This window comes from Oncorhynchus tshawytscha, linkage group LG19 (genome assembly GCF_018296145.1).
Source record: "Oncorhynchus tshawytscha isolate Ot180627B linkage group LG19, Otsh_v2.0, whole genome shotgun sequence".
NCBI classification, from domain to species: domain Eukaryota; kingdom Metazoa; phylum Chordata; class Actinopteri; order Salmoniformes; family Salmonidae; genus Oncorhynchus; species Oncorhynchus tshawytscha.
Window position 1 is genome coordinate 34,408,748 of NC_056447.1, and position 22,078 is coordinate 34,430,825.

Consider the following 22,078-nt stretch of genomic DNA (forward strand, 5'->3'; position numbering starts at 1 on the left):
AGAGCATGCGCAGACCAGCTGGCCGGTGTGTTTACGGACATATTCAACCAATCCCTATACCAGTCTGCTGTTCCCACATGCTTCAAGAGGGCCACCATTGTTCCTGTTCCCAAGAAAGCTAAGGTAACTGAGCTAAACGACTACCGCCCGTAGCACTCACATCCGTCATCATGAAGTGCTTTGAGAGACTAGTCAAGGACCATATCACCTCCACCCTACCTGACACCCTTGACCCACTCCAATTTGCTTACCGCCCAAATAGGTCCACAGACGATGCAATCTCAACCACACTGCACACTGCCCTAACCCATCTGGACAAGAGGAATACCTATGTGAGAATGCTGTTCATCGACTACAGCTCGGCATTCAACACCATAGTACCCTCCAAGCTCGTCATCAAGCTCGAGACCCTGGGTCTCGACCCCGCCCTGTGCAACTGGGTACTGGACTTCCTGACGGGCCGCCCCCAGGTGGTGAGGGTAGGCAACAACATCTCCTCCCCGCTGATCCTCAACACTGGGGCCCCACAAGGGTGCGTTCTGAGCCCTCTCCTGTAATCCCTGTTCACCCACGACTGCATGGCCACGCACGCCTCCAACTGCATCCTTATGTAATACATGTATCACTAGCCACTTTAACTATGCCACTTGGTTTACATACTCATCTCATATGTATATACTGTACTCGATATCATCTACTGTATCTTGCCTATGCTGCTCTGTACCATCACTCATTCATATATCCTTATGTACATATTCTTTATCCCCTTACACTGTGTATATGACAGTAGTTTTTTTTTGGAATTGTTAGTTAGATTACTTGTTCGTTATTACTGCATTGTCGGAACTAGAAGCACAAGCATTTCGCTACACTCGCATTAACATCTGCTAACCATGTGTATGTGACAAATAAAATTTGATTTGATTTGATTTGATTTGAAAGAAAGATCCAGAGTTACCTCTGCTACAGAGGATAAGTTCATTAGAGTTACTAGCCTCAGAAATTGCAGCCCAAATAAATGCTTCACAGAGTTCAAGTAACAGACACACCTCAACATCAGCTGTTCAGGGGAGACTGCGTGATTCAGGCCTTCATGGTCGATTTGCTGCAAAAAAAACCTACTAAAGGACAACAATAATAAGAAGAGACTTGCTTGGGCCAAGAAAAACGAGCAATGGACATTAGACCAGTGGAAATCTGTTCTTTGTTCTGATGAGTCCACATTTTAGATTTCTGGTTCTAACTGCTGTCTTTGTGAGATGCAGAGTTGATGAACGGATGACCTCCGCGTGCGTGGTTCCCATTGTGAGGCATATAGGAGGAGGTGTGATGATGTGGGGGTGCTTTTCTGGTGACACGATCTGTTATTTATTTAGAATTCAAGGCACAATTGACCAGCATGGCTATGACAGCATTCTGCAGTGATATGCCATCCCATCTGGTTTGCGCTTAGTGGGACTTTCATTTGTTTTTCAACAGGACAATGACACAACACACATCAAGGCTGTGTAACGGCTCTTTGATTAAGAAGGAGAGAGATGGAGGGCTACATCAGATGACCTGGTCTCCACAATCACCCGGCCTCAACACAATTGAGATGGTTTGGGATGAGTTGGACCGCAGAGTGAAGTAAAAGCAGCCAACAAGTGCTCAGCATATGTGGGAACTCTTTCAAGACTGTTGGAAAACCATTCCAGATGAAGCTGGTTGAAAGAATGCCAAGAGTGTGCAAAGCTGTCATCAAGGCAAAGGTTGGCTACTTTGAAGAATCTAAAATCTAAAATATATTTTGATTTGTTTAACACATTTTTGGTTACGACATGATTCCATATTTGTTATTTCATAGTTTTGATGTCTTCACAATTATTCTACAATGTAGAAAATAGTAAAAATAAAGAAAAACTCTTGAATGGGTAGGTGTATCCAAACTTTTTCTAAACTATTCCAATCTGTAAGTGGTTGAACTTATTTCACCCGTTATTGAGATGGTTGTTCCCATTTAGATTGTTTACGTAGTCTCATATAATAATCTTCTCTACCTTCGCACCCATTCTAACTGAGTTGTGGGTGAAAAAAGGTACAATTGTTGGCTATACTATCTGTGGCTGGATTCCAATAAGAATGATATACCACTTTGCAAGCCAGAAAAATGTGACTTGCCAATGTGGCCTGCAAACAAGGAGATTCAGACCGGTGTGTTAGGTTAAAACAAGTCTGTTAAAGTATGGTATTGTAAAACAAAGTAATGTATAGTCATAAATAATTACATTTTTATGATAAAATATTGACTTAGGCACTCACTTGTTGAAGGCTACAAGACAAAAGAAAGCCATTAAATGCAACAATCATGCCTCTGTCACTAGCAAACACAGTCGTAGGTGGTACTGGTACCTCTAAAATTCACTCAAAAGGCACCCTGAGAGAGAAATATGGAAATAAGGCTTTACACCTTAGTGTTAAAACAACAACCCAAAACGAGTTACTAATTCCCTAACACTGAGAAAGTGTAACAGCATCAGCTCTAATGAAGTGTTAAAGGAGAAGTGTTTTCTAAAAACAAATCTCTATTTGTTATGTAATTGGCATGTTATAGAATGGTCCCTTTTGTATATTGAAATCACGGGGTGCTTTCACACACTTGTAAAATCTATGCCATGGTGTACTGAAGCTGTTCTGGCAGCTCGTGGTGGCCCAACACACTATTAAGACATGTTGGTGTTTCCTTTATTTGGTAGTTACCTGTAGCAGCAGGCATACATGGAGAATGGAGAAGCTGGATAGGGGAATCGGCTTGAGTCGAGCAAAATGGAATATAACATTGCAGATAGGAATTGCAGTTTGGAATGACACAATTTAATGTGTACAGCATCTAAAGACCTGCATCACTATACTGAGAGATTTGCTGTTTCTAAAATGACGTATTTGGGTATTTTGGGAGCCTTTGTTCATGTTTTTTTAGGACCCCATGCTACATAACAAGGTTTCTCAAAAACGTGAAATCACAAAAAAGTTTTCTAGACCCTTCCATAACATACCATTTACATAAAAAATAGAGATCTGGTTGTAGAAAATATAACTTCTCCTGTAATTAAAGTCGGAATATGTTACACCCATGTACGTTTATCAACACTTAGAAGACTATTAGTTTAAAACTATTTGAGATGGTCAAATATACTTTCTAAGAAAGTTTTCAAATTTAACACTGTGTGTGGTGAAATTCCGATCGCAAATTTGCTGTGTACATGTCATCAATCTGACACGGTGACACATTTTCTCACCACCTCTACTATCCTCCAGGTTCTCCAGTGAACCCCCATGTCCTCTGCTGCTGGGTCCCTACAACTCCTGCACCAGAGGGGATGGGGCGCGCTCCTAGCACTGGCCCTCTGTTTATGGAGCATGGCCCTCTGCCCTTGGACCTCTCTCCCTGGTAGTCCTGATAGTGAGAGGGGAAGCAGCCGTGCGTGCTAATCTTAATTTACACTGGAGCAGACTGAGGCCTCCAACTGGGGCCACCGGAGAGAGAGGGTACAGGGCTCAACAAGGGGAGGGGGAGGGAAAGAGATAGAGAGGGCACTGGCAAGTGTGTGTGAATTGGGCCACTGTGCCTCTGAGGCTAGACAGCGACTGTTTGGTATCAAAATGTTAAAGACGGAACGGCTCTTTGGAATCAACATGTTACAGAGAAGAGTTGTGATCTGTGTTTGACTAAATATAGCAAATTTCTTAAACATTGGTCATGAGAGAGAGAGTGCTGTGCACATGACTGCAGAAGTCTATACAGTGTACACTCCAATGAAATTGACAACCGACAGTGGCTCCTTTGGGGTTGGAGATTCAGAACGTGATGCTACCAATTAGTACCGATAGAGAATGCTAACAGAGCCAACACTCAGAAATAGACCAAAGCAAAAGTCACAACCAGCTAATCATGTCATTTATAAGAAACAGGAAAACATGACCTACTTAGCTCCAAAACAGCTAAAGCCTGTATGTGTTTACAATTTTCTTTAACGATCACTTGAACTCATAGTCATGCATAAATTTTAAATTTTTAGCATACATATGCCCTAACGGCTATGGAAGATTAGAAAACATCTTGGGCTTGGCCGGTAGGGATAGGGATATCCTTGTCGGTAGGGATAGGGATATCGGTAGGTAGGGATATCCTTGTCTCATCGCACACCAGCGACTCCTGTGGCGGGCCGGGCGCAGTGCACGCTAACAAAGGTTGCCAGGTGCACAGTGTTTCCTCCGACACATTGGTGCGGCTGGCTTCCGGGTTGGATGCGCGCTGTGTTAAGAAGCAGTGCGGCTTGGTTGGGTTGTTGTTAATGTAATTTCATAATTCCAATATGTTTTCATTAATTGAATTCACTTAGTCTATTTTATGAGATTTTGTAAGATTCTTGTTTGCATAAAATAGACAGAGACCAGTCTTATCAAAATTAGGTAATAGTATTTATTCTCGGAGCGCGCTCCCATGTAACCACGAACAACAGTTTATATACAAAATATGACGTCATAGGTTATAAATGTTTTTCCTCCTATCAACCAGGACGCAACAAAGTTGAAAAGTTTATTCCCACCCACAAGCTCGCTCACTCCAGACACACACTTATCTATTAACTTCTGGAATCTTCACCTTCATCCATCACTATTTAGAAGACCGTTTCAGATAATGGAAAACCCAGGAAAACACTCTCTGCCTTATCTAAACAACCCAGAGCTAAGTTGAGTCGGTTCAACCATAGGTTAACCCTTTTTGCTTACTTAAAAACCCACAATTCCAGTCTTCTCCAACCTGGCTGGAATGGTATTTATTTTATTTTATTACCCCCTGCTTCATGCTACACAATCCCTTCCTTATGAATTCATATTATTAATCAGATATAATAAAACAGAGCATAAGTTTCATTAGTTATAGTTCTATTTAAAATATAGATATTGTTTAGTCATTATTCATAAAATTCCTAACAGTTGTGTATCGGAGGACACATGACTTTCAACCTTCGTCTCTCCCGAGCCCGTACGGGAGTTGTAGCGATGAGACAAGATAGTAGCTACTAACAATTGGATACCACGAAATTGGGGAGAAAAAAAGGGGGTAAAATTCAAAAACAAAAAAAAAGACAAAATACTTGTATTTTGAAATGTATTTAATCAAAATATATGTATTTTAAAATATAGGAATACATTTTCAAGTAGCCGGCCCTAGCAGCAACATCCTCAGTAACGGCTACAGAAATGTTTTACTTGCCAGGACTGTGATACGTTTTTGTTTATCAACCTTGGTTGCACTGTAAGTCACTCTGGATAAGAGTGTCTGCTAAATGACCAAAATGTTAATGTATATGTGAAAATGAACATACCAAAATGAACTACAAAGCACACTGGGTATTATTATTAGCCTTGTTTCAGGGTCATGTCTAGATGAGATACAGCTTCACCTAATTCTCCTAACCTGCTGCGTAAGTTCCCCTAAATCTGCCAAGAAAAGTACATTTTTACAAAAGCTATATCCCTTCTAGGCAAAACCTTGTTTCAGGGCGGAGCTCATAAGAATAACACTCTGCATGCTTTGCGATTGTCCATTTTTACATACGCATGAAGTCAATTGAGCAGATACAGCTTACTGATCACTGCACCTGTACACAGCCCATCTGTAAATAGCCCACACAACTACCCCATCCCCATATTGTTTTTTCGTTTTTTTTTGCACCTAAGTATCTCTACTTTCACATCATCATCTGCACATCTATCACTCCAGTGTTAATGCTAAATTGTAATTATTTCGCCACTATGGCCTATTTCTTGCCTTCTACATTTGCACACACTGTATATAGATTTTTCTATGGTGTTATAGACTGTACGTTTGTTTATCCCATGTGTAACTCTGTGCTGTTGTTTTTGTCACACTGCTTTACTTTATCTAGGCCAGGTGGCAGTTGTAAATGAGAACTTCTTCTCAACTGGCCTACCTGGTAAAATAAAGGTGAAATAAAATAAAACAAAAAAATAACACAACATAGTGCCATCAGACTTCTGATACCAATGCAAAGTGAAAGGGGGCCAAAAAATGGTGAACCACTATAAAACGTGGTATAGAAAAGTATTTGGTATTTTGCAAATACTAATTAGAGTACTCAAAAGTATCTTGTTACAAAATACATTAGAGTGTAGTTCAGCCCAGTGTAATACAAATTCTATAATACTCAGAAGTAACTGAAATGCATATTTAAAATACATACTGCACATCTCTGTGTACACTTGTTATGAAATTTTCTGTGAAGGTCATTTCCTCCAATGTAGGTCCTGCTGGTGCTCATCCCCAGGCCCAGGGTCTGTGTAATGTTTTTAAAAGGGCTAAAAAGCATTAATGGAACATTAGGAGCAAATGACTTTGAACGGTCAGTCCCTCCCTCTGGCAACAATGGCCCCACTCCAAATTAACACTTTTCCAGGGAGATCCAAATTCTGTGCTCTCGCTCTCTCCGTTATCGGCGTTTCTCTGCCAGCAATCAAATTTTCCAAATTCTCCACTAACTCAACAGAGGAGAGGTAACATGTTTATTTACTTTCAGTGGCGTGTATTCATGGATGCCAAGGGAAGCCAGACTTCCCCAAACAATTGACTGTGTTTCATAATTTTCCTTCAATTCACAAGAGGCTGAATGTATCTCACTGGAGAAAGCATCCAAGCGAGCGAGAAATTGCCACTCTCTGTATGTGTAAATCATCTATCTGATGCTGTCTGGTCAAAAGTAATATGACATTGTTGCCACCCATAGCATTGAATGCAAGGGAAGCCAGCGAGCACTTTCCCTCCCTTGATAAAAAAAAGTATAAATAGCAAATCAGCGTTGAGCTAAATTAAGTGAGCTCAACTGTGAATGGTCCTGGCGAACCCCAAAAAAACATTTAGGTTTGTGAGCAAGAATCTTAGCCAGGTAGCCTAGGACAACAAAAAATAAAAGCGTGTACTGTATGACCGAGTCATAGACCGTTTTGTCAACATGAACGAGTGGAGGATGGCATTGTCGTTTCTATACAAGTAGGGTGAGTCAACATGTTTTTCCACCTGCACAAATACACACACACACACACACACACACACACACACACACACACACACACACACACACACACACACACACACACACACACACACACACACACACACACACACACACACACACACACACACACACACACACACACACACAGAAATCAGAAACATTGTCAGCCACATCATAGTTAGCTTACGTTGATTGGACTAAATCGTTTTTGGTATCTTTTAGGTGATTTAATGATTGTGAAGTTGAAAATGGGGCTGGCATAGTCAAGGCAGCTCCTGTTTTCTTTGCGACTTGCGGTAACGTCCCGTGGTTCTAACAATAGTTGTTTAGTAGTCCGGAAATGTCAGAAACATTAACTTGCTTGACCATGCTGTAGGTCATGTAACTGTTTGTTACATTGACAGAGGTTACACTCTGGTTTTGTGATGAAACAAAGGCATGGTTGAATTTATTCTGCCACTGTGTCTTCTTATTGTCTTGGCGTTAGGCCTATATATCACAGTCGCAAGGCATATGAACTAACAGGATATAGAGCAAACAAGGCAATTATCACAACACATAGGTTGTAGATTGGCTTTTTTTCTAGCTTGGCTCCCTAGTGATTTTACTCACGCACTGCTACTGTTTACTTTCACCCTTTTTTACTCTAAAGTAATGTAAAAAGGGGAAAAGCAAGGGAGGGAAAGAGAGGGCCTGTGGCATTCTAACGGCAGGAGTTTCAATGCCCTGCACCTTTCACGGTTGTGAAGGAAAGTCAGGTACTGTGTGCTCCTGGGCAATGATACATACAGTAATTAAATTAAAATGCTGTGAAAGGAGAGAGAGAAGGACAAAGGGAGGGAGAGGCAGAGAGAGAGAGAAAGATTGAAAGAGCAGGAGAAAGAAAGAAATAGGCCAATAGCTTAGTTTTTCTCATGCATTTCTGTCGGTTCCTCGCATCCCTGTGACAGCTTTAATGTGTACTTTTCTAGATTTTCTGAAGCAGGGAAAAGGGATGGAGCAGGAAGGTGTGTTTGTGTGTGTTCGGTGCTCCTAATATGGGCCCTGTCTGAAGCGAGCGAGCGAGAGGCAGCCAGCAGCACCACCCCAGCAGGCATTGTGCCACTGACTGCATTATGCAGAGGAAACAGTAAATAAAATATGAGACAGAGGTAAATATGCTGACTACCTGCTGCCTTGATCCCCCCGGTTAACACAGTGTTTGTTACCTGCTCTCAGAGACAGACACATAGACACACACGCAAGCACGTGCGCACACACACACACACACACACACACACACACACACACACACACACACACACACACACACACACACACACACACAGGAAGGCTGGCAGGCAGGCAAGCAGGCAGGCAGTTAAGCCTAAATCATAGTGTAGAGACGCTGAGACGCAATAGTCCAGTATCCCGTTGTGACATAGCTATGTGGCTCTGACACCACCATCCGCGAGGGACGCACAGCCCGAACGCGCATCTCTACACAATTCCCACAAACACAAATGCATCTCCAGTACACGTCCTCTATTCATTTGAATGTGTTGACAGTTGAAGAAATTGCTTGAGCTGTGTGTGTATTACTATCCTCGTAGGTACCGGAAATCCCCAAAGGTCCCCACAAGAATAGAAAAACAAGAAAATACACAGGTCCCCAAAAGGACAAACGCTATTTTAAGGTTTGGGGTTACGGTAAGGGTTAGGTTAAGGGGAAATCAATTTTATGTCCTCACAAGGAAAGTAAAATGTGCGTGCTTGTGCGTGTGTGTGTGCATGCAAGGAGGTGAGTGGATAGAAAAGTTGAACCCTAACTGTTGTTTACTTAAATTAAATTCCCTCTACTTAATTGTGTACTCTGCCTCAGGTATGGGGATTTGAATCTGCACGTCTCTGAGCCCATATCTCCATGCGCCGCATGGTACTGCACACACACACACACACCTCTTCTCTGGCTAGACTCACTTTACCATGCTAAAGTTACATATTTTCAAACAGTGCAGTTGACTGCACTGTGTCAGCTTGCAGTCTTGTATAATGAGAAGCTGTGACGTTTGAGAGCGTGGAGAGGACACAGCGACAAATCCACCTAATGGTTCCTGACACGTCAGCCTGTGAATAAGGAGGGAAGTGGATTTTCCTGAACACTCCACACCTCTCTGGTGATAGTACAGAAGACAAAAGGTCCAGGAAGGCCTGGGGGCAGCGGGAAGGCCTGGGGGCAGCGTTGATATTTCAGTATGATAAATTGCCGGGGCTGGGGCTGCCCATAAGAGTATTACCTTTTCAAAGGGTGTTCAAATGAACCTGCTAGATTATGGTGCATAGCTGCCGGTCAGCTCTCAGCGGGAGACAGAGTTATGTAACGACACAGCAGAGCGTTAGGCCTGCAGGGTTGGCTGGGAGGCCAGGTACAACACTGTCTATGGTAAATAAATTAGACCTGGCTGGTTAGCACTGACCTAACTCCCAGACCTGCACGCACGCACACCATTTGATTTCCAGTGACTGTGTCCCCACACTAACCTTTCTGGACAGGAAGTACAGCTATCCTTTCCAAGGTCGACCTGGAATAGTGAAAGTCTATTTCAGTTGTTGTGTGTTTTAAATTGGTCTACCTGCTTGCCGAGAGGGATAACAACTTTCTACTAATATCACTCTGTTAACGGGACCCCTGCCAAATGCCAAATAACCTACTCCATGTCAAACATGCATGTTCAATAACTTCACTAAACAATAAACTACCTAGAGGAAGACCTACAGTCACTAGCACTGTATGAAAGCAATCCAGGACTCTGTACTATGTCTCAGCAGTAAACAAGGATGTTGTGACGATATCTTGTCTATAGTCCTGCTCAACAGAGCCACGTATTTGTGTCTGGGAGGAGATGAAGACAGATTTAGGTGGTGATGTCATAAATCTCTAGGTTCTTAGACAGGGAGAGCCAAATGGAAGCCCTCCCAGTGAAAGGAACACAGTGAATAGATGGGAATAATTGGCTCCCATGTATACCCCCTCTGTCTCATTTAGGATGTAATCTCTGTGTAATCCATCTTTAGCTCACAATAGACTGATATGTCATACTGCCACTGACGGGATTCGTTGTTATAGAATTTGAAGGAAAATAATCATCATCAGACGTTCTCGTTCAAAGCAATGTTCCGAGGTAGAAACACCATCGGCCATATTGGAATGTTATTTGTAACAGTTTTGTTGTACTGACCTCAGGGTTGGTCCACTTGGTCTTGATGTGGTCAGCCATGTTCTGTGTGCAGCCCAGCAGGTCGTAACCCTCCCTGCTCTGGAGTAGAAAAAAGACACCACAGAGACACAGTCAAACCATTTGAAGTTGGTTTTTAAGCTTTGTAAAATTCCATCACTCCTCAGCTTAATCTTTTATCATTCTAAATATTCCTCAGAGGAAAATTTCTGACAACGATTATCACACTTGATTCATGACTAATTGGTACTACAATGATAATGTGTTAATTCAATATATATATGTACCTGGCCTCCCAGCGAACCCTGCATATATATATATATATATATATATATTGCTCAAAAAAATAAAAACAAATGGAATAGACAACAGGTTGAAATTGTAGGCAATTAGCAAGACACCCCCAATAAAGGAGTGGTTCTGCAGGTGGTGACCACAGACCACTTCTCAGTTCCTATGCTTCTTGGCTGATGTTTTGGTCACTTTTGAATGCTGGCGGTGCTTTCACTCTAGTGGTAGCATGAGACGGAGTCTACAACCCACACAAGTGGCTCAGGTAGTGCAGCTCATCCAGGATGGCACATCAATGCGAGCTGTGGCAAGAAGGTTTGCTGTGTCTGTCAGCGTAGTAGCCAGAGCATGGAGGCGCTACCAGGAGACAGGCCAGTACATCAGGAGACGTGGAGGAGGCCATAGGAGGGCAACAACCCAGCAGCAGGACCGCTACCTCCGCCTTTGTGCAAGGAGGAGCAGGAGGAGCAATGCCAGAGCCCTGCAAAATGACCTCCAGCAGGCCACAAATGTGCATGTCTCTGCTCAAACGGTCAGAAACAGACTCCATGAGGGTGGTATGAGGGCCCGGCGTCCACAGGTGGGGGTTGTGCTTACAACACAACACCGTGCAGGATGTTTGGCATTTGCTAGAGAACACCAAGATTGGCAAATTCGCCACTGGCGCCCTGTGCTCTTCACAGATGAAAGCAGGTTCACACTGAGCACATGTAACAGACGTAACAGAGTCTGGAGACGCCGTGAAGGACGTTCTGCTGCCTGCAACATCCTCCAGCATGACCGGTTTGGCAGTGGGTCAGTCATGGTGTGGGGTGGCATTTCTTTGGGGGGGCCGCACAGCCCTCCTCAGGTAGCCTGACTGCCATTAGGTACCGAGATGAGATCCTCAGACCCCTTTTGAGACCATATGCTGTTGCGGTTGGCCCTGGGTTCCTCCTAATGCAAGACAATGCTTGACCTCATGTGGCTGGAGTGTGTCAGCAGTTCCTGCAAGAGGAAGCATTGATGCTATGGACTGGCCCGCCCGTTCCCGTGCTCGCCCGTTCCCTAGACCTGAATCCAATTGAGCACATCTGGGACATCATGTCTCGCTCCCATCCACCAACGCCACGTTGCACCACAGACTGTCCAGGAGTTGGCGGATGCTTTAGTCCAGGTCTTTTTTTATTTATTAACCTTTATTTAACCAGGCAAGTCAGTTAAGAACACATTCTTATTTTCAATGACAGCCTGGAAACAGTGGGTTAACTGCCTGTTCAGGGGCAGAACGACAGATTTGTACCTTGTCAGCTCGGGGGTTTGAACTCGCAACCTTCCGGTTGCTAGTCCAACGCTCTAACCACTAGGCTACCCTGCCGCCCCAGGTCTGGGAGGAGATCCCTCAGGAGACCATCCGCCACCTCATTAGGAGCATGCCCAGGCGTTGTAGGGAGGTCGTACAGGCACGTGGAGGCCACACACACACTACTGAGCCTCATTTTGACTTGTTTTATGGACATTACATCAAAGTTGGATCAGCCTGTAGTGTGGTTTTCAACTTTAATTTTGAGTGTGACTCCAAATCCAGACCTCCATGGGTTGATCAATTTGATTTCCATTGATAATTTTTGTGTGTTTTTGTTGTCAGCACATTCAACTATGTAAAGAAAAAAGCATTTAATAAGAATATTTCATTCATTCAGATCTAGGATGTGTTATTTTAGTGTTCCCTTTATTTTTTTGAGCAGTGTATATATTTTTTAAATTGTAATTTAGCAGATGCTCTTATCCAGAGCGACTGACAGTAGTGAGTGGATACAATTTTGTGCTTAATCATCATTGTCCTGATAATATCCTGCTAATGTCATGATAATTTAATGATAAAGTCTTGATAATGTCCTACTAATGTCATGATAATTTCCTGATAATGTATGCCTGAGTATAAATGTGACAGGCAGTGATAATGTCCTTAACAGTCATCAAAATTGTTAAAAGATTTTAAAAACAATTCTGATAAACGCAATAGTTGGACAATGGATGAAGATACTTCAAACTTTTAGAATGTTTTAAATCCATCAGATATTGAACGAATTATAGCACATAAAACATTTTGCTGGCACAGACAAATAATTAATGGAGTTCAGGAATTATGATGAAAAGTTAGGTATTCAATGTATTGTTAAATTTTATTTATTATTAATGCACTCATATATAAATGTTCTAATGGTATCAGGTATTTGTTACAATATGTTGTGTTAGAATATAGAACAGTATATGTGCCTAGTTAGCATAAATACAATGGGTTCATTTGAATATATTAATAAAGTAACATAAACGGGTGGAACATGGCTACAACCACCAACACTTGCTCTGTCTAGGACTACCTGCACTGTCTAGACTGCCTCATTAAACAGTTCAATGGGATTGAAAATGTAAATCGGTATAATCGCCATAATCGGCACAAAAGTTATTATTGTTCATGAAAGGGCCATAAACAATAACTAGTAATGTTGCACACTCAAAGAAAGGTTGCTTTCTCACCTTTCTGGTAAAATGTTTTATAAATTGCTGAGGTGTAGTCACTTTTAAGGACATAAGTTCAAGTACACAGTACAAATATGATGTACAGTATGATGTATTTCCTATTCAACAAAACTATGAATAAGGCTTGAATTTACTTATAAGCTTTCTAAATATAGCTTAATCAAATTATAAAATGATTATCTACAAGATTTCACCTTCCTTATAATTGTAAAATACATATTTGTATCAGAGCATATTTTCTAAATGTTTCTCTTGATCAAAACATCAGCCCCCGTTGATGTGAAAGTCTCACAGAGCTCTAGCTTGGCTTCCTTAACTTGTTAGGAACTGTCCTTTCATCTCATATTAGCTTATATGTAAGGTCCTCTATTTAGGGGACCTGCGTGGTTCTGGTACCGGTTCCGACCTGCGTGGTTCTGGTACCGGTTCGTTTATAGACTGAAATGTGTTGCATTGAGCGATAGCACTGGTTCCCATGGACGCAGTGTTATTTCTGAGACTGTGTGATATAAGATGTGAAATCTGAAACCACTTGAAGCTGGGATGTCCCGCCTACCATTTCATTCACTTTTCCGACTGTCCATCAACTCCTGGCTGAACTCTACATCGCAGCCATTGACATAGATTTATAGCGATTTATCTAAAATAATTCAGATTTGAAATAAAATAGACTTTCTGTTTGTCATAGACGACAAGACTAAAAGCTCTGACGAAGAGACCAATTAACACTTTGTGAGAAAACAGAAATCCACTTTGAATAAAAATAAAATAAAAAACACTTACATTCTCAAAGATGTAGGCTACAACACAATACTTGTGATCATTTTAAGGAGAACAAAAATAACTTAGCCTACATTTGAACACCAACACAGAAGCTTCAGGCATCTTCCCAATTAAGTAGCCTAGTTTTGTTGTTGGCTACTTGAAGAGAACTAGGGCCCATCACTCACAGCCCACCTCTTCCAATGCATTGTGGAAAAGTGTGCATGTAATTCTACTAGATGAAGAGCTGGAAAGAGTATAACATCCTGGCATTTAAACCATACTCGATTTTCGAAATGTTGCATACTATTAAACATTCTATTTTCGCAAAATATGTCATGTGTAATTGCGTTGTTTCCCACTATTCGTTGATTATGGTAGCGCATCCCCATATCTAATTGATCAGCTGTGGTCAAAGCCAAAATGAGTATGACATGCGGGAATTTAAAGTATACTCAATTTTAAAAACATGATTTATTTTCTCATCCTCAAACAGGACACTATTTAGGACAAGAGTATGGGTATTCATTGACCCTGAGAAACACCCACTCTTTGACTGGAAAGAGAAATAGTTCTACGCTGCAGGAGCTGTATTTACTACGCTGTCTTCCGGGACAATGTGGACCAACCAGAGTTCCAATGCCACAATTGTTTACTTGCAGAGAACTATAGAGAAGAAGTGGCTACTCTTAGCAAACACATTAAGAATTTACACAATCTATTGGGGAAAGCACTCCCGCCTACCTTCTCCTTGTCTACTCCCCAGACTGGACACCATTACGATGTGCTGAGAGTATCACCATCATGTCAACTCTCTTTGACTGAATGGCCAATGCCTTCCAGGGACCCCTCCCAGAAGAAGTCTCCCACTTTAATAAAAAATGGAGCAGGACCATCACTTCTGATGGATTTAGGCTTGCTGAGAACAAGTTCTCATTTGCAACTGTGGCCTGGCCAAGATAAAGCAAAGCAGCTCGACACATACAACAACACAGAGTAACACGTGGAATAAACAAACATACAATCAATAATACAGTAGAAAAAGTTTATAAACAGCATGTGCAAATGAGGTAAGATAAGGGAGGTAAGGCAATAAATAGACCATGGTGGCAAAGTAATTACAATATAGCAATTAAACACTGGAATGGTAGGATGTGCAGAAGATTAATGTGTAAGAAGAGATACAGGGGTGCAAAGGAGCAAGATAAATAAATAAATAAATACAGTATGGGGATGAGGTAGATTGGATGGGCTATTTACAGATGAGCTATGTACAGGTGCAGTGATCTGTGAGCTGCGCTGACAGCTGGTGCTTAAACCTAGTGAGGGAGGTAAGAGACCCCAGCTTCAAAGATTTTTGCAGTTCGTTCCAGTCATTGACAGCAGAGAACTGGAAGGAGAGGCGGCCAAAGGAGGAATTGGCTTTGGGGGTGACCAGTGAGATATACCTGCTGGAGCGCGAGCTACGGGTGGGTGCTGCTATATTGACAAGTGAGCTGAGATAAGGCGGGGCTTTACCTAGCAGACACTTGTAGATTACCTGGAGTCAGTGGTTTTGGCGATGAGTATGAAGTGAGGGCCAGCCAACGAGAGCATACAGGTCGCAGTGGTGGGTAGTATATTGAGCTTTGGTGACAAAACGGATGGCACTGTAATAGACCGCATCCAAATTGCTGAGTAGAGTGTTGGAGGCTATTTTGTAATGACTTCGCCAAAGTCGAGGATTGGTAGGATGGTCAGTTTTACGAGGGTATGTTTGGCAGTAGAGTTTACAGTCTAACCAGACACCTAGGTATTTGTAGTTGTCCACATATTCAGTCAGAACCGTCCAGAGTAGTGATGCTGGATGGGCGGGCAGGTGCAGGCAGCGATGGATTGAAGAGCATGCATTTAGTTTTACATGCATTTAAGAGCAGTTGGAGGCCACGGCAGGAGAGTTGTTTGGCATTGAAGCTCATCTGGAGGTTAGTTAACACAGTGTCCAAAGAAGGGCCAGCGGTATACAGATTGTGTCGTCTGCATAGAGGTGGATCAAAGAATCACCAGCAGCAAGAGCGACATCATTGATGTATACAGAGAAGAGAGTCGGCCCGAGAATTGAACCCTGTGGCACCCCCATAGAGACTGCCAGAGGTCCAGACAACAGGCCCTCCGATTTGACATACTGAACTCTATCAGAGAAGTAGTTGGTGAACCAGGCAAGGAAATCATTTGAGAAACCAAGGCTGTTGAGTCTGCCAATCAGAATGTTGTGATTGACAGAGTCGAAAGCCTTAGCCAGGTCGATGAATACGTCTGCACAGTAATATATCTTATTGATGGTGGTTATGATATCATTTAGGACCTTGACCGTGGCTGAGGTGCACCCATGACCAGCTCTGAAACCAGATTCCGTAGCGGAGAAGGTACGGTGAGATTCGAAATGGTTGGTAATCCATGTGTTTACATGGCTTTCAAAGACCTTAGAAAGGATGTGTAGAATAGATATAGGTCTGTAGCAGTTTGTGTCTCCCCCTTTGAAGAGGGCAGCTTTCCAATCTTTGGGAATCTCAGATGATTCGAAAGAGAGGTTGAACAGGCTAGTAATGGGGGTTGCAACAATTTCTGCAGATCATTTTAGAAAGAGATTGTCTAGCCCGGCTGATTTGTAGAGGTTCAGATTTTGCAGCTCTTTCAGAATATCAGCTATCTGGATTTTGGTGAAGGACAAGTGGGGGAGGCTTGGGTGAGTTGCTGTGGGGAGCACAGGGCTGTTGACCGGGGTAGGGTTAGCCAGGTAGAAAGCATGGCCAGCCGTAGAAAAATGCTTACTGAAATTCTCAATTTTTGTGGATTTATCGGTGGTAACAGTGTTTCCTAGCCTCAGTGTAGTGGGCAGTTGAGAGGAGGTGCTCTTATTCTCCATGGACTTTACAGTGTCCCAGAACGTTTTAGAGTTTGTGCTACAGGATGCAAATTTCTGCATGAAAAAGCTAGCCTTAGCTTTCCTGTGTATATTTTTTCCTAACTTCCCTGAAAAGTTGCATATCACGGGGGCTGTTCGATACTAATGCAGATACGCCACAGGATGTTTTTGTGCTGGTCAAGGGCAGTGAATGATTTAGTGAATGATACTGTCACCATCCCTACTGCCGAACCATGGAAGCGCACCACCTGTCGTAGAGCTAATGGAGGGAAGCAGCCTGTGGTGAGTGGGGCTTCTTTGGCATTGGGAAGGCTGACCCAAATCCAGTTGTTGAACAGCTTTGCCCTCCTTGCTTTGGATGTTCCAGCTATCCTGACTTCTTCCCAGGGGGATTCTGCATTGGATTCTTCCATGGACTCGGATCACCAGACCTTGAGGGTGTCTGACTCCTCAGTTAGCCACAATGGGGTTTTTCTACGTTGTAATCGGCAGCTCTATGGTGAGAAACATCTTGGTTCCTTAGGCAAAAACGTTTTGTTATCCTGGGGCTCGGGTACAGGACATTACTAGGCTGCTTCCAACCATTTTACGACAGAACATAGGGGCTGTCGCTGTCATAATCCATGTGGAATTTAATTACATTAGGATGGCTAGCTTGGAATGTCTGAAACTGGATTTTATAGAACTGATTGGAACTCTGAAAGACTCCAATAAACATCCAATTATCTGAGTCATGGCAGCAAAAGATTCAGCAGGTTGCTGGCACTACAATACTGGCTACGAGTCTACTGTAGCTCTGTTGACACCTTTTGGAAACAGAAGATGTTTTACAGAAAGGATGGGGTCCATCCAAATGATCTTGGTGTCTGCACCCTGTCCTCACATTTCAAGGTTGTGCTGAGACATTGATTTATCAACACCAAGTCCCGCTTAGGTAATCCCAATCATAAATTATCGTCATACTGCTGATCCTTCTGACTTAGATAACTACAGTCCAATTAACAAATTATCTTGCATTTACAAACTGCGCCGTGCTAACAGTCTTTTCTCTCCTGCGCCTGACTTCTCTGCCACCAGTACGCACTCATTACAGCTGCCTTATTTATAGACCTTTCCAAGGCCTTCGATACCATTGACCCTCACATTCAAAAGTTGACTGATATAGGCCTGGATCAGACTTCTTGCAAGTGGTTTGAAAATGATCTGTCAGACAGGACTCAATGTGTGATCTCTGATGGCGTTACGTCTAGTTGCCTGGATATTACAAAAAGTGTACCGCAGGGGTCAGTACTGGGACCTGCTCTCTTTACAACTCATATATTGGTCTATTTGCTAAAACTTGTAATATTAATCTGTATGCAAATGACACTTATGTATATCATTGCCCTAACTGTTGACCAGACTATGTTAGAGCTGCAATCTGACCTTATTACCTTACAGAAAGCTCTCGATGGTTTAATACTTGTTGGTAGATGAGAAGCAGGTACAGGGAGTGAACATTTAATAGCAACTGACATGGAACAGGACAGGATAGCGTCTGGACATGAACACACAACTACATTAATGCTGACACAGGGAACAAACGAGGGAGCAGACAGTTATGGACGGGGCAATCAACAAAGGGAAGGAGTCCAGGTGAGTCCAATGAGCGCTACAGCGCTTAATGATGGTGACAGGTGTGCGTAATGAAGGGCAGACTGGCACCCTCAAGTGCCAGAGAGCGAGAGCGGGAGCAGGCGTGACACTTGTACATAATCAAATCAAATCAAATCAAATCAAATTTATTTATATAGCCCTTCGTACATCAGCTGATATCTCAAAGTGCTGTACAGAAACCCAGCCTAAAACCCCAAACAGCAAGCAATGCAGGTGTAGAAGCACAGTGGCTAGGAAAAACTCCCTAGAAAGGCCAAAACCTAGGAAGAAACCTAGAGAGGAACCAGGCTATGTGGGGTGGCCAGTCCTCTTCTGGCTGTGCCGGGTGGAGATTATAACAGAACATGGCCAAGATGTTCAAATGTTCATAAATGACCAGCATGGTCGAATAATAATAAGGCAGAACAGTTGAAACTGGAGCAGCAGCACAGTCAGGTGGAAGTTGAAACTGGAGCAGCAGCATGGCCAGGTGGACTGGGGACAGCAAGGAGTCATCATGTCAGGTAGTCCTGGGGCATGGTCCTAGGGCTCAGGTCAGTTGAAACTGGAACAGCAGCATGCTGTGCAGCATACATAATGCAGGCAAGACTAAATACACGTTGTCCTTTTGAGAACTATGGCGACTGTTTCAGATGGACTACATATTTATTAATTGGATGGTTCTCCCATTGATCAGGTTCCCGACCACAAAAATGTAGGTATTTGGATTGACAAGACCTAATGTTTAAAAATCATACAGATAAGCTAGTTAAAAAGCTAAGATTTAAAGTGGGCTTCTTTTTTTAGAAATAGATCTTGCCTCTCCCTAAATAGCAGGAAGCAGATCGTACAGTCAACCTTCCTGTCAGTTCTTGTCTATGGTGATTCCATTTAACAGATTGCAGCAGCCTCTACTCTTAAACCTTTGGATGCCGTCTACAATAACACCCTTCGCTTTATCACTGGTGACAGTTTTAATACACATCACTGCATCCTGTATCAAAAGGCTGGCTGGTCCTCATTATAAATTCATGTAGGTCACTTCATTACTCCCTCTTTGTTCACAAAGCTCTACTGCACAAGCTTCCAACATACCTCACTTTGTTGTATGAAGTATGAATACATGAGTTACAAAACATGTTTGCAGGGTTGGTTAACTATTGAGGTTCCTCGGGTCTGCACCGAATTGGGTAGATCCGTTTTTTGTTTTAATGTGCCCAACTGCTGGAAAAATATGCAGATCTCATTGAAATTGGATGTTCTGGTGCCGCTCAGACAGTTTAGAGTATCGATAGAAGATCTGGAAGCTGAGAGATGTAGATGATATCTATGGTTGTATTTTAACTGTCGCTTGTATTCTGTAGAATGTGTAGAATGCAGGGCACCCTGTTGAAATAAAGTAAAATAAAATAAAGAAATTCAGACATGGCCTATGTATTCCATTGAGCCCATTTCAGCCATTACCGGGTTGTGTTTGACAGGTCATTACAAAAATGTCCGCGGTTAGAACGTTAATGGGAAAAAACGACAGACGCAAGAGTAGGAAAGAGTCGCAGGAGTAAAATGAAAGCAATCAATCCAGCAAGACGTGACAAGTGGATTTTGCATAATTCAAACGCAGGAAATAGATGGCTGAAAAAGACAGTTCCTCAGGTGGGTGGGACATTCACGTTGCTAATGTCATCTCTACTCCCTCCGTAGTCAAGATGATGATGTGTCATTCTCGCTCCATGATATCTCCTCTGCCCACAGAGAGCAGTTAGTTAGTCGGTGAGTCACGGGACGGGAGGGGACGGGCTGTAAAACTTCTGCATTAAAAAGCCATCTGGAAAGGAAGCCATGACGCAGGAAGGAATTGATCCCTAGCCAGACGGACACTGGAATATATTCCAAACACATTCATAATAGGGCTGGATAATTGGGAGGATTTGTCATGATGTCATTGTAGCTGTCCCATGATGGCATACATTATTACTATTTTTAAAATTATTATTATTAATACATTACATCATTATGTGTTAAACATATGGATATACTTTGCTCTACTCTTCTAAAGCTCTAGTGTGTTGACTTGAAGTGCAGTATGAGTGCCTCAGCTCTATTAGTGTACTACTATCCTTTGATATTCAGCTCTATTAGTGCAATACTATCCTTTGATATTCAGCTCTATTAGTGTACTACTATCATTTGAGATTACAGATACATAAACAATATTGATTGTATCATTTCTCCTATACTGTAGGGGATGTATCGTTATGTTATGTAGATCATACACAGTAGAGGGCACAGGATGAGTCACATACAGGCTGTGTCACTGTGCTGTCTGCTCTCTCACCATGAAGAATACCTTTGCAGTTCAGCTACTCAAGGACAGAGGTGGCTTAGATATCTCACTCCCTTTACAATGGAATGTAATTTTAGAACTATTTTGTTTCATTTGTTATGCCATGACTGTTCTTATATGTTATATATGGTGGGAATGTGCTTATATCTATGTCATACATGGTGGGACTATGCTTATGTCTATGTTATAAACGGTGGGACTGCTTATATCTATGTTAGCGCCTTCAGAAAGTATTGATACCCATGCACTGCACAACACGTCACTTCCTGTTGAACACGGAACGCTCTCTTCCATATTAGGTCTATCTCTGATCAGCTACCCAGGAAAGGGATGAAAATAGCCCATATGAATATATGTAACCTTAGAAATAAGGTTAATGAAATCAATAACTTGCTAACATCAGAAAACATTAATATATTAGCTATTTCTGAGACTCACTTAGATAATTAATTAGATAATACAGCAGTAGCAAAACAAGAATATCGCTGTATGTATTCAGAGCCATATGCTTCTAAATGGGTAGAGAAGATCTCATGTAAAGTGTTTTTTAAGTGTTGTGGTTCCAGCTTCACTTGGCACATCTAAAGCCCTTTCTTTTCATCAAGCTGTCCACTCAAGAGGAAGCTTCTCACTGTAATCAGTGCCTTTAGTCTGGTTCAGGTTACTAATCAACCTACCAGGGTGTTTACAAACACTACAGGAACAAGATCATCCACATTTTTACTAATACTTTAGAACTTTGTTCCAAAGCTGTAGTCATACCCATTGGATGCAGTGATCACAATAGTGGTTATATCTAAGAAAGCCAAAGTTCCAAAAGCTGGGCATAAAATAGTGTACAGTATAAGAGATCACACAAAATACTTTTATGTGGATGATGTTAAAAATATTTGTTGGTCTGATGTGATTAATCAGGAGCATCAGGACCCTGCACTTGATGAATTTATGAAATTGCTTCTTCAAATTATTGATAAACATGCACATTTTAAGAAACTGACTTTCAGAACTGTTAAGGCTCCATGGATTGATGATGAATTGAACATCTGTATAGTTGAAAGGAGTGGCTAATAAGACTGGCTGACTTACTGCAACTTGAGAAATTAAGACTACACTCAACAAAAAGAAGAAGAAACTGTATTATGAAGCAAAGATAAATTACCTTAAAAAATCTTTAATTTAAACTACGGGCAGGAAGACATTCAGCTCCACCTTTCATTGGATCACATGGCTTATTCATCACAAAAGCATTTGATGTTGCCAATTTTTTTATGATTATTTCATTGGCAAAGTGGGCAAACTTAGGCAGGAAATGCCAACAACTAAC

The 22,078-nt window shown here is 42.1% G+C and overlaps 1 protein-coding gene across 7 annotated transcripts in view; it reads right to left on the bottom strand.

Moving 5' to 3' along the window:
- Window positions 1-22,078, bottom strand: part of LOC112218675 (tripartite motif-containing protein 44) — a 116,954-nt gene that overhangs the window by 89,981 nt on the left and 4,895 nt on the right. For all 7 annotated transcript variants that reach the window (XR_002948651.2, XR_002948650.2, XM_024379692.2 and 4 more), the window contains exon 3: window positions 10,298-10,375. Coding sequence is in view for 5 of the 7 variants with exons in the window: in XM_024379692.2 (XP_024235460.1) it covers window positions 10,298-10,375 (78 nt within the window). In the remaining 2 variants the exon portion in view is untranslated. The remainder of the gene's footprint in view (window positions 1-10,297; window positions 10,376-22,078) is intronic.